At 35.4% G+C, this 13,851-nt stretch overlaps 1 protein-coding gene across 5 annotated transcripts in view; it reads right to left on the bottom strand.

The window, feature by feature from the left end:
* Nucleotides 1-3,969: 3,969 nt before the first annotated feature.
* The window catches only part of PAFAH1B1 (platelet activating factor acetylhydrolase 1b regulatory subunit 1), a 65,385-nt gene continuing 55,503 nt past the window's right edge, over nucleotides 3,970-13,851 (bottom strand). For 4 of the 5 annotated variants that reach the window (XM_074263898.1, XM_074263897.1, XM_074263900.1 and 1 more), the window contains exons 6-11: nucleotides 11,075-11,243; nucleotides 9,337-9,439; nucleotides 8,361-8,589; nucleotides 6,749-6,850; nucleotides 5,157-5,313; nucleotides 3,970-4,193 (exon numbers count right to left, since the gene is read on the bottom strand). In XM_074263898.1, the coding sequence (XP_074119999.1) occupies nucleotides 4,120-4,193; nucleotides 5,157-5,313; nucleotides 6,749-6,850; nucleotides 8,361-8,589; nucleotides 9,337-9,439; nucleotides 11,075-11,243 (834 nt within the window). In that variant the 3' untranslated portion in view covers nucleotides 3,970-4,119. Of the gene's footprint in view, nucleotides 4,194-5,156; nucleotides 5,385-6,692; nucleotides 6,851-8,360; nucleotides 8,590-9,336; nucleotides 9,440-11,074; nucleotides 11,244-13,851 lie in introns of all 5 variants that reach the window. The other variant, XR_012481473.1, reaches the window with a different exon arrangement.

The following is a 13,851-nucleotide window of genomic DNA, read 5'->3' as shown; positions in this document are numbered from 1 at the left end:
CACCCCAATGACCTCAGAATAACTGGAGCCCAAGACCAATTCCTACAAAGCCCTGAAGTCCTGCTTACATTTACATTAGACACAGTATTGAGTGTGCCTAGCACACCCAACACTTCCTACATAGGGTCTTGATTAAAATCAGTTTGATGGACTGCTATGGGGAATTCCAAGAAAGAGGATTTTTAAAAAAATGTATAAGAAAACAACAACAACAAAAAAAAACACACCTAGTTTTATATGCATTTAATAGTTTACCAATTGGTACAATAAGATTTTTAATATGCAGAAAACATGAATAAATTTTGTTTTACACAGTCTGAGCGCAACAAATCTTACTGTAAAACACAGAGCAATATTATATACATTCCTTTACTGATTTTTTAAAAATGGTGTCAATATCTTCAGTCTGGGAACTGTTTTCTCCAATTAAAACCTCGCCATCGTTCTTATGAAATCAATGCTTGCCTTCATGTCAGTGTCAGGATCAACTTCTATTAGCTTGAAGATTTTTTTTTCTAACTTATCTTCAGAATGCGCTTGGGTGTCTGAAGGATAGGCAGGACAAGAAAGCAGCTACTTACATGATACAGTGGAAAGATAAAAAGGCCAGTTCAATCCAGTCGTGACTTGTAAATCCATTTACCCTCCCCTTCCACCCCCCCCACAAAAAGGTTTTCTCCCCAACAATTTTGTACACATTGGCTTCTCTACCAGGCGATTCTTCTTTGTGTCAGTTATTTTAACTCACACATTAGACTTATATACAGCTGGACAGAAAATATGTAGCCATTTTAAGTGCCTTTTTCCTTCATTCAATTCAGCAATTAAAAAAATTTTTTTTTAACTTAAGGATTATCAAGCCACCACTGTCAACAGAACAAAATATCCTTTATTTTTTTTAAATAGTTTTTAAAAAACTTATTTTTTAAAAAACTATTTAAAGAGTGATATTTACCAGGCAGTTCACATAAAATCAGAAAGAGGCAGACAGGAGAAGCAGGGTACTGACAATAAAGGAGATGGGGCTTGGTGCATCTATAGCCAAAGCTCTCAAAAACACTAGCGTGCTCCACAGCCCGGCACAACTCACTAGCGACTAGTTATTTTTAGATGAGTGCCCTGGGCACACCATTGGTCACACCACACACATACACAACAGCAGGACGGTCTTTGTCTCCTAAAGTGCAAGATGCTAAAAAAAAAGCCGTCATTTTCCAGACTGTCTAAAGCACGCGCGCTCTCTTTCTCTTTCGCACTCTCTTAAGAGACTGCCTGGGAGACTTCTCCAGCACTTCACATCAATGTGGCACAGGAATGTCTGTTCTCTTAACAAGGAGAAAGAAACTATCTGAGAACGTAACTACTGGGTTTTGTTTCTTAAATTTCTTAAATTAACAGCCAATCTGAGTAAGAAAATTGACAAAGCAGCAGTGAACCTCTAAACCTTCAGGATATTCCTCTACTTACAATCCAAACCAGTAACCTCATCATTGTACTTATCACAGGCAAGGCACAGGATTAGACAGCTAACAGAGAAAACATAGGAAACACAGTGAGAAAGTGAATCAACACAGCCTATATAAAGGAACATGGCAGGAAACCTTTGTACATCTGACTCTGGGATTGTGGATGGGAACTTCGCTTCCCCTTCCCTCCACGTTATTATTTAAACAGGGCTTATGACATTTGGATCCAGTTTGGGACCATCCCTGAGATTAAATAATTCGCTGCTTTCAAATCGGAAGAAGTTGGGAAGGGACACAGTCACGAATTACTTAAATAACAAGAGTGTTACACATTCCCAAGCATACGATTTGCTGCTTCTTCCTTTGTCCATGAAAGTCACGTTATGCTTATTATAGGGAGAGAAACCCACTGGACACAGCTTATTAATTTCCTCAGAAATTGGTACCTTTTGCTACCATTCGAATTTGTGAATGGCATGCATATTTGTGGCTTACCCTTAAGTAATTCCCATCGCTACATTCTACAGACAAATTAAAATACAGAACTACCATTTGTTTACATTTGAAGATGTACAAGACAGAGGTCAAGATGCATTTCTGTGTTATTTCTCATTCTCAAAATAGGAGAGAAAAATAGCAGCAAATCAAAACAAGTATCTTTTCCCAAAACTTTTGTAGAAAATTCCAGTCAGAACAGTTGAGGGGGGAAAGCCATACCACCTGCATTTCAGCAGGAATAGTATGAGTCAATGTTGTTCTGAAAGTCATTCTCTATTATATTTAAGGGATAAGGTTGAGTTTCCATTTTTGTTTTCCTGAAAACATATGCTAGTTTTCAACAACTTCCCTCCCAGAGACTTCTCAGAGGAAAAAGGAGAGGGGGGAAAAAAGAAAGAAAAAAGAAGCCGGACTCAAATCTGCTTCTAGTCAATATATGGACCATTCTCTGTGACTACTGGAAATTAACTCATCCTTTATCATTTTCAGTAACCTGCAGCCCAATGTTTTCCATTAAATAGTTTCTATGGGGGCAGTCTTAAAAGCTACACATTATACAAATGAATGAAATGTAGAGAGAATAAATTTATCTCTTAAAATGTCAGACTGTTAGTTCATTATACTGTTAAGTTTTCAAGTGGACTGCTAAGAGACCTCATTAGTTAGCTAAGCCAAGGGATTACTACCTATAACAGAATTTGTAAACAAAAACAGATTAAAATTCTTTAAATATATTGGTCAAAAAAAAGCAATCTTTCCAGGATATACAATTAAAACATTTCCTACACTGAGATGGCCACATAAGGAATAATCAACTTCTTTAACCGGCTGGATGGAATTTTTCTTTTGCTGGAAAAACAGATTTTCTACAGCCAGAGTCTACTGAAGAAGCTTCAAAACTGTTTCTTCCAGAGTACAGCACTCCAGGACAAAGCGTATTCTATCTATGTGCTTTAGTTTTCAAAGAACCAAGATGCAATACATGGAGGGCACATTTATGTAGAGTGACATATGAACATGTGTAGACAATTATGTCTACATGCTCTAGATATAGATACATCTCTGCCAGAGGACAAGACAGTGTTTGAATGCAAGCTCTGTTAAAACCTGTTTTGTTTTTAAGACCCTAAATGAAAAAGTATCAAGTAGATGGTAAGATAACAGAGATGATCCCCCATATTCTTCCCACTTCCTACAGAATGGGAAAAACAATCTTTCCAATAGCTCTCTGTCCTTATGTAGTGTGCACTGCACATCCCTAAGAAAACATCAAAGTGAACTGTACCATGACATATTCTCAATGGGAAGATTAAATTCTACTTGGAAAAATCACATCACTAATGTACTCTAACAGGACATAGGGGACCACTGGAAAGATGTCTAGTGTGGAAAAGAGAAGCTTAAAGTGTTACAGTGTTGTTTTTAAAACCTGTTTACAAAAATTCAAAAACCAAATAAAATAAAATGGTTGATCATATTAGCTGCTGAGATTTTTCTTCTTATTTGAGGTTTACAGTCATTTTCATATACAAAGATACCACTAGCCTTTGCTTGATCAGCTACCAAAACAAATGTATTCTATTGTTTTGGCAAAAGTGTCATGACAAAAATTCTAAGGTTTCATTCCCATTAATTACATAGAAGGTTCAGAAGATTTTGAGTTGCAGCCTTATTATCTAGCATCCTTAGAGAAGATTTATTAAGCACACTTAAGTGATGTTACATAGATACACATTTCTGAAAGAGCCCTAACAACAACCATTTTTTTCCCCGAATGAGGTCACCAACCCAGGCACCAACAGACAGCAGAAAGAAAAACAGGAATTAATAACCCGACATAGAATGACACCATCAACTTTTCAGTTTAGTGCCCTAATTCAATTTATCCAACTTCTGCCTTCTTAGGCCTGGTGTGACCAATGCCAGCCCAGGTTTTTAACCCTATGGTACTTCTAGACAACGTATGTAAATTTACAGTATACAATTTGGATTCACCATGCATGAATACTTTGTGTGTAACATTTAATAAGCTCAATCTACATCCAGAATAATTTACATGAAAGGACAATATTTATTTAAACAGAGCTCAATGGGGGTAACCATGGTATCTGAGTGCATCCAGGAAAGGGAGGGGAAGTCATCAAATGTGAATCAATCAACGGCACTCCCATACTTTTACTGTTTGATCTACGCTTCCAGTAACCACGTATGGTGCCGTCTTGTGGAAATCTGCAAAAAACAAACAGGCAAAAAATAAAAAATAAATAAATAAATAAAAAAGGAGAAAAGAAAGAAAAGGCTCATTTGAAACTCAACTGGAGTTCAATACAATTCCGACGAGCAAAATAGACATATCAATTACCAGGAGGAGTGCCCAAAATCTCATAGGAAATAAACAAAAGGAGACATAACAGCAGCTCAAGAACAACCACTCTTTCTTAGAAAATGGTGTCAGATATGATAGCTCATCTTGCTTTGGGAATCAATTGCCTCAATCCAATCCATACCTTAATAAAAAAGTCAGCAGCTATTTTAAAAAATGATCTAAATTTTCTCTCCAGAGTATATTCCCATTATAAACTATAAAGCAAATGTAGCAGTCAGAATTTCCTCCTGGAATTCTAAGGGAGGAAGGGACAAAGAGATTTTTGAAATATTTTTCTTAGTAAGTCTACCTTATCTCCCCCCCCATACACAAATGTACAATTCAAAGAAAAAACCCTTTCTTACTCTCCAAATGAGAATTAAAGATATCTAGAGAATCTTGTCAACTATCCAAAACAGGAAAACAAGAGTGCAAAATAAGAGCTCAAACCCAAATCTTGAACTAATATCAAACAATCAACCATGAACTAGTTCCTATGCCAATTAATTGATCAACTCTGGAACTTTGACATTAACTTTTTGGCTACAAAGTTAGGAAACTAAATAGTCACTACACCAGTGAGATTATGTTAAGCTAAGGAGAAACAGCAAAGAAAATAAATAAATAAACAAATAAATGAATGAATGAATGAATGAATGAATGAATGAATGAATAAAAATAAAAATTCAGTCTGCTGGCTTTTTCTCTGACCCCCCCCCCCAAAGCACCTCAGGTAAAAGATCCATGTGCTTGCTTCCTTGTGTAACTTCAGCTCTACAAGGCACACCTCAAACTAAAACTCAAAGTCAAGTTGTTCTAGTACATACCCAAGGAGGTAACAAAGTGTTCATGCGCGTTGAGGGTCTTCATGCATCGTTTGTTCTTATAGTCCCACACACGTAGGGTCTTGTCATCAGCACAACTCAAAATAAACTTTCCTCCAGAATGGAAGAGAACTCCACGTACCCAATTATCATGGCCCACCTTAAAAAAAAAAAAAAAAAACAGAAAAGCGATCCAAGATTGAGAATGTCTGTGGCAAAAAGAAATAGCAACTTAAATAGATCACAGGCCAATAGGATCCAGACTGGGAGGGACTTTGCAATCACCTGTTCAACCTAACAGAAGCCCCAGATGGACAAGAAGCTGCTCAAGGTCACAAGGATGTTGAGGTTCAGTTTGGATCCTGAATCTCCTGAGGCTAAAAAGCAAGAGAGTCTTTCCTACCTTGCCCACAGCCTCCATGGCTATTGTCTCTCAAAGTACCTGCCTGAGCATTGTGACCTACTTCCTATCTACCAGAGGAAGGAAATCACATCAGAGTAAGCTGATTCCCTTTCTCTCCGGCAGACACGAGTCATGCAGACATTTGGGCCTCAGGTCACCTAATCCAACGCCTACATGAAACACGGAACAGGAATCTTCTCCCTCATGTCATTGACAGAGAAGAGGCTTTGTGCACTACAACAAAAGGATGGAGAGCCTAATAGTCCCTTGCTTTGAAATGTATAGGCTCTGCCATTGTTTGTTCTCAGGAGTAGAAAAATCCCCTTAATACACAAATTACAACTGCTTCAGCACCAGTGAAGTAGTGATGGCCCAAGGGACATGATTATCCCACAATACTTTCACGTGAATATTCAGAAGGCATGCTGACATGTGATCTTATGAGAATGACTGCCTTGTTTTCACACATGCCCAAGCGACAGAAATGATTATCAGTGTTCTGGATTAATTTGCTCAAATTTTCATTTAGTGTTTATTCTCATAGCCAGAGAGAGATAATAAAGAGGGCCATCCACATCTCCTTTTTCATAATTAAATATAAAAACTTTTTTTGAATAACAATGAAAATCCCAGGATGGCATTATTAACCTTGGGATGCTGAAATAACTCTTAGGTGATTGACGTCACATGAATAAATGAATGTGACAAAGTAAAGGCTTCATAACAAAATCAGAAAAGAACTTTCTATAAAAACAGAAAAACCAGAAGTCCTACAGACTAAAAATAACAATGGCAAACTCAGTTTCAATTAGTTTCTAAGACTTTTTCTCCTCCACAAGGAGAGTTATACAAATAGTGATCTAGTGACCCAGAATTCCTAAACTAGCAACACAGGCATCACTGTGTTACAAAATCTCAGAACAATTATTCTTGTTTGCCTTCAGATGAGATCATTTTGCAGATTCTCTTTACATAGCATAGCCAGTGGTACAGATATGATTCCTACCAGAGTGACAGTCAAATGTAAAAGAAAAAGATGACACTTTGGTTATTAGTAAACTGCTTGGGAGGTAGGGGAAAAGGAAGAAGCTAGGAGAGAACTGCCTCAGATTGAATGCATAACAAGCAGCTCAAGCCCCAAAATCATTAAAGGGCAAAGGTTAAGGAAATGAACAAAAACAAAAGTACTTACAAGGGTCATAAGGCACATGCCAGTGATAACGTCCCACATCTTAATGGTCTTGTCTCTGGATCCAGATAGCAAGATAGGCCCAGGTTTGCTACTTTTTTTAGTCTACAGAGACAACATTTCAAAATCAGATTTCCCATGTAAGGAAAAAAAAAAAATCATATGAAGACTTTTGAAAGTGTTTCCATTTAGCAATGACCTATATTTCTAATCCAGTGAAGCAGAAACTAACTGGATGCAATGCAGAGATCTTACATCAGACCAAAGTCTTCTCGAAGAATCCTCACTGTCGTCATTAGAAAAGCTAGAATTTTCTACGTGCCAGGCACAGTGCTAAATGCTTTACAAATATCTCATTTGACCCTCACAAAAATCCTGGGAAGTAGGAGCTCTTTTTTTTTTTTTTTTTTTTTTTTAGCAGATGATCCTAACGGATCACACAAGGTTTGGTGCATAACCTTACTACCTTCAGTAAGTGAAAATGACGCACAATTGGTTAAGATCCAGTTGTCTTAATAATTAAGATTATAAAATCATCTAATTTAGAGAAGAAAAGCATCTTGGAGGTCCTTTGCAGCTAAGGATACAGAGGCCCAACAGATTCAGGCACTTGTCCCAGTGGAACACATGGCTATATACACATACATACACAGTCCTGCTTAAGACATTTATTAGTGGGGCATCAAGGTGGCGCAGTGGACTAGAGCACCAGCCCTGAAGTCAGGAGGACCTGAGTTCAAATCTGAACTCAGACACTTAACACTTCCTAGCTGTGTGACCCGGGGCAAGTCACTTAACCCCAATTGCCTCAGCCAAAAACAAACAAACAAACAAACAAAAAACAAAAAACAAAAAAAAAAAAAAAAAAACCCAGAAATCCTGAATTTGTTTCCAATTAAAAGTCAGGAGATTTCAGAGGAACTTTAATTTAAAAAGCAATGGCTTTTAAAGTGTTTACTGAAATAATGTCTCATTTATTATAGAAACCCCATATGGAGAATAAGGACTTTATTTAAGTGATTTAAAGAACTCTCAGGTGAACAAACTCTTGCCACCAACGTAGAATGGCATCTTTTTCTGCATGTCGTATCACTGAAAGTGATGTGACTTGCCAGGGTCACACAGTCAGCCAATGTCAAATGAAGTAGGATCTGAACTCAAGTCTTCTTGAATCTGACACCACTTCTCTAGCCACTTCCCAATAATGCCCTCTTGATTTTCTAATTAATGCAATAGCAAAAGGAGCATTTGGGGATAAAATGTCTTTCCTGAACTTACCTCCGAAAGATAATAGTTCCAAAGTTTACAAATAAAAATGTTTTCAATTTATGAACTATTTTTTAAACAACCACCTTTAATGCAGGTTCTATAGGGTGCAGATGATATTGACCTCAACATTCAGGCATTCAGTTTTCATTCTTAAGCTCCATGTCACAACAGAGTTAATATGAAGTCAGGGACATGCCAACAGCATGGATCTTCACTAGTTTACAGTACTACATACTTAAGACTTGGGCTGCTACCTCTTAATAGACAACTGTTAAACCTTTTAACAGACAAATGTCCTAGAATAGGTTGGGGAGCCCAAACATAAGGTAAACAAACAACATGGTACCTCAGATCCTGTAGCTTCAGAGATAGAGGAATAAGAGCTTTCTGGGGCCCAGGAAATGCACTCAACCACATGCTCATGTTCTCGGAGCTCAGCTTTGCATTCCTTTGTGGCTACTACCCATACACGCACTGTCTGGTCATTAGAACAGCTGGCAATTAAGGTGCCATCCTGATTTGGCCGCACCATGCGCACCCATTCTCTGTGTCCCGTGAAAGTCTTCACACAGTAGCTACCAAAACAAACAAAAAAACCCCCCACCATGTTATATTGTAATGAACACAGCACAATTTTAAATGATGCATAGTCATTGAGACTATTGCTTATGCCAGAACTCCAGTCAGGGAGATCCTCTTTTGGGAAAGAGGAAAAGGTTGGCAATTCATTTATTCATTAAAGAAGGAAGCTAAGATGACCAGATACTTGTGAGGAAGAACATGAAAGACAATCAGCAAAACAGCTCTACAGGGACCTAAAACATAGAGAAGAAATCAAGGACAACAGCCCTATAAAGCAAGATAAACCTAATTAGTCCTAACTCAGCTGGGGAGGGAGAAGGCAAATACTATGGCATGAGAAAAATCATGGGCTAATGTGAACACAGGGATCTCCTGCAGTAGTCCTCAAAGAATACAGACTAAGACATGTCACTTGAGTTTTTCAACTCTCTTTCTGAGGGAAGATCACCCTAAATTTCTGGCTTCTTCCCCCAACTTGAAACTTTTTTAAGGCTCGAAACTCTTAAAAATTAATAATAATAATAATAATGAAATAGCCAAGTTAATAATTAATAAGATTAATAACTCTTACTAAAAGAACACAAACTTATCAGGGTTAAGGCTAAAATTTCTTTAAGTCAAAAGTTAATATTTTTATTAAATAATTACTATGCGCTAGGTAACATGCTGCCACACACTGAATGGACTGTTCTCTATCATTGCTTTTTATTTTTTTCTTTCTCCCAAATAGATTCACTCACCCAGTTTGCACTTCCCACATTTTTATGGTTTTGTCCCTGGAGGCAGATACTATATGATCTCCATTAGGCATGATGGCTACTGAAGAGACATTGTGATCATGTCCTGAAATACACAAATGGAAAACTTCAATAATGTCCCACCAGTGGTACATCAAAGTCCATATTACTCCATTAGGACATAAATTCCAGAGAATTCAAATAATAATTCAATAAAAATAATTAAGTCTGAAGAGACAAATCTATTCATACAAAAGAAATAAACATGCCTCTAAATAAATAGCAAGTCTTTCTGACACATTTAAAATGGAACATGTTTTATCATCAAGAAACATTTATCAAGTATCTTTATGTATTTCTACTGTTTGAATAGTCACAAGTAAACATTAGAAACAAGGAAACCAATTAAATCTACCCGGAAGGGCAGGGAAAAGGGTGGTTGTTTTGTGTATAGTTCTGCCAAAATTTATCATATATAAAGAAAGAACTTGATGTATTTTAGTAATCACTAAATTTTATAAAAAATAGTATTCATCTCTATATAGCTTTCAATAAACCACAATGGTGAATTCTATTTCTAATTGTGGGATAAGCCCCAGACATCCTTCAGAAGAAACAAATTTTCATTTCTTTTAAGGAACACTCAAATAGATGAAGAATAGCCTTTTCCCTGTAAGCTAGAAGGTAAAATGGTCACTTTTTACAATATTCCATACCCTAACCAAATCTAATAAAAAAATTCCAATTTGTCATACTCCACAAAAAGATTTACTACAAATTACCTTAAGTAGGAAGCTTCTCCACAGAATTATAAGTAACTTTGTACAAAATTTGATGGCATCAACTGAAGATATTCTAGTTAAATCCCAGAGTATATTTATGGATGGGGTAGAGGCATAAAATCCAGTTTTCAGCTTCAATTCTATGCTTACTCATTTTGTGCCTTCGTTATTTATTTATTTATTTTTAAAAAGACACTTTTACCACCACCATATCATCATAAAGATGAGTAAGTGTCCAGAGAAATATTTTAAGTCAAAAAGTATTTTTGTTTTTTTCCCTAATGGAAAGGGTTAGTGCTATACAATTCCAGTTGCAGGCATCTCTTAAATAATCATTAGTTTATCGATTAAATTACCTATCATATTCATTCTCACCTGGCCAATCTGGATAATCAAAAGATAATTTTAACTTGTGACAGAAAGAGTCATCTGTATCCAGAGATGGACTACAAAGACTGAATGTGGATCAAAGCACAGTAATTTCACTTTGTTGTTGTTTGTTTGCTTGGGTTTTTTCATTGCTTTTTTCTTTCACCTTTTGATCTGATTTTTCTTGTTCAGTATGACAAATATGGAAATATATTTAGAAGAACAGCACATGTTTAACCTATATTGAACTGCTTACTGTTGGGGGGGAGGGGAGGAAAGGAGGGAGAAAAATCTGGAACCCAAGGTTTTGCAAAAGCGAATACTGAAAAACTATCTTTGCATGTTATTTGGAAAAATAAAAAACTATTAGAAAAAAGATAACTTTAGTATGCTTTAGTAAATGTAACAATAATATATTCATAATTCAACAATGATCAAAAGTATAAAATAGACACTCATGGTAAATCTTAAGGAAAGCCTGTTAGCACGCTCTGCAATTTCTCTTCTGTTTTCCCTTTTTGGATCAAAATTTTGATGTCTCCTTCCCACAGTTTACTGCTCACTGATAAATTTTCTCCTCTATACCTTACCATGCATGGTTCTGATGCACTCAAAACCCTGGAAATCCCATAGTTTAATGGTCATATCAGCAGAACAGGAAGCCAAAAGCTTGCCACTGTGGTCAAAGGAAATATCCTGTACAGAGTCTGTATGTCCCTTAAGGGTTCGTTCAAAATCTCCAGTTTCATAATCCCACACCTGGTAAGTGAACAGAAAATTGGTTAACAGCAGCCTGTCATTCCTCATACTCTCTAGTCTTACATTTACACTCAGCAGGACAGTCTGACACTTTATTGTAAATCATCAATTTTAGACATGAACATTCATCTAACCAAACACTATCAAAATGGAAAAAAACTATTCCCACATTTCTTAATTTCTCTAAAAGAACACAAAATAAATAAAGATCTTACTCCACATAGCATTAAAAAAAAATACTGAGTTTTGATAGGCAATCTTACATAAATTGCCAAATTAAAGTTTAACCTTCAAGTTTTGCCCACTGTTATCCCTCTTATATAGAATTCCTTCCCATAATCAAAGGCATCCATATTACTTTGTTTAAAAACCCAGTCCTAGAAAACTGATGAGCTGAAATAAGACTTTTAAAAAAAATGTAACTTTAACAAAACTGTCTAATTGCTTCTTGTAAAGATATTCCTCCAGTTGATATTCACAAAACTCAGTCACTTATGTGCAATAAATTCATCCTCTGCTAAATGACAATATTTAACAACTATTCAATTTTCACCTCTTCAATTAGATTAGAGCTTTATTATCACAAAATCATTAAGACAACCAAGGGTTTCCTCATTCTTGAAAACAAAGGAAAGAATATGATTCAGATGTTTAGTTCTTTCTATGGAGGACCAATCAACAAAAGAATATCTTTAGCATTGAGAACAGAGTAACATTTTAAAGACTAAAAAAACCCTGTAATGACCAATCTCTAGATTTCAGATATTTAATAGCAAATTCCTTAAAAAGTGCTGTTTAAAAAAATAAAAATAAAATCTTTAATATTCAATTGATGTGATCCAAGAGTAAATTTGCAAGAATTGCTAACATTGCATTATTATATGCAAGTCAAGTCTTTGCTTATACCATCACATCTTTTAGACTTAATTTTATTTTTAATATTTATAACTAAATATTGAGTATTCAAGATGTACAAAACAAAGTTGTTGCTTTTTTTTTTAAATGGAAGCATCATAACAGAATGGATAATCATTTTGTTTTGCACACTGAAGAATATTTTTCTTTGTTCATTATGAAAAATAACTTTCATTTAGATGTTTATGTTCTCAGGAAAGTGTAGCTGAATATAACAAACTCCAAACCACCCATTTTTTTACTGAAACACCAAAAAAAAAAAAAAAAAAAAAAAAAAAAATCTTATTGACAAAAACAATGTGTTCCTTCAAATCAGACAATGAATCACACACCCACCCTTCAATTAACAGCATTAAGTTTTTAAGTATTAATTTCTGGATAATATTCTTCAGATGGAAAAATAATCTGATTAATTTATATATCTTTTTAAAAATCCTAATTTAAATGCTCACCAGTACTACTTTTCAAACAGCTCTTTCTTGTCTATTTTTTGTAGTAAATAATGTAGTTAATTATTACATTGCTTTACATTACAAATTGTTTTACAATAGATTTTCCTGTTTTTGAAGCCTCTCACAGAATCATAAAGATTGTGGTTTTTTTGGTTACTCCTCCCTCCCCCCCCCCCCCCCCCTGCCAAATGTGATGAGAAAAAAAAGTACTTTTTCCACAGCAAATATCACCTAATCAAAGAAGTCAAATCATAGCAACTAAAGAAAGAATTTTACCAAGTACTATTTGCTCAACATTTTCCACTTCTCTCAAATCCATTTTTCTCAGAAGGCTGAGAAAATAGCATCATAGGATATCTGAAATGAAAGGGACTTGGAGGCTGTACAATTCAATCTACAACTAACTGATTCAGAATCCATTAGATATTTCTGAAAGGTAATTTCTCTAAAAGAAAATGAGATAAGATCTTCTTATACCTATATGTGAATCTTTACAGGTGATCAAAATTTCCTAAACTGCCACATCAGAACTTAGCCTTCAAGCATTGTGCTTTACGCACATTTACTTGTATATGAAAAACAATCATTTTATAAGTTGATCTTTAAAGTTCTCTTCTAGATCTAATATCCTAGAATATGTTTGAAGACACATTTTTGTGCTATCACTGGCCAGCCCAAAAGGTTGAAACTAAAGAGGCCAAAAACAGGGACAGGAAAAAAATTGAGTAATTTTATTCATATGATTGTATCATTTTCAGCACATTTTCATTTAAGTGATTGCCTGGGTCTTTACCTACCTTCTACCCCCACCCAAAAGATGAAAATATTAATTAATTATACTGAAAAAGACATTGGATATACAGAATCAGTTTAATATTTTCAGGTGAAAATTAAAACCTGAACTGTAAACATGCAAAATCCACAGCAGTTCTTCTCTGAATCCTTTAAATTATATCAATGATACTTGCTATTTTAAAGAAAACCTATAATATATTAATTTCTTTCCCTGTGCTTTATAAATATTCACTGATTTGCTGCCAACTAATTCAACAATAACCATATTTTATATTTCTAAACCACTCTAAATACTTTTCAAAACACTTTGATATGTATTGTCTTATTTTGCCTCCCTTTTCACAGATAAGGAAATTCAGGGCTCAGTTTTGGAGAGCTAATTTGGCAAAATTCTTAGGAGTATCCATGCAACAAATGAACATCCAAGTCTCCTGACTTCTACTGGG

This window comes from Sminthopsis crassicaudata, chromosome 4 (assembly GCF_048593235.1).
Source record: "Sminthopsis crassicaudata isolate SCR6 chromosome 4, ASM4859323v1, whole genome shotgun sequence".
NCBI lineage: Eukaryota > Metazoa > Chordata > Mammalia > Dasyuromorphia > Dasyuridae > Sminthopsis > Sminthopsis crassicaudata.
The sequence above is the reverse complement of the archived record's forward strand: the minus strand, read 5'-3'. Positions and strand labels throughout refer to the sequence as shown.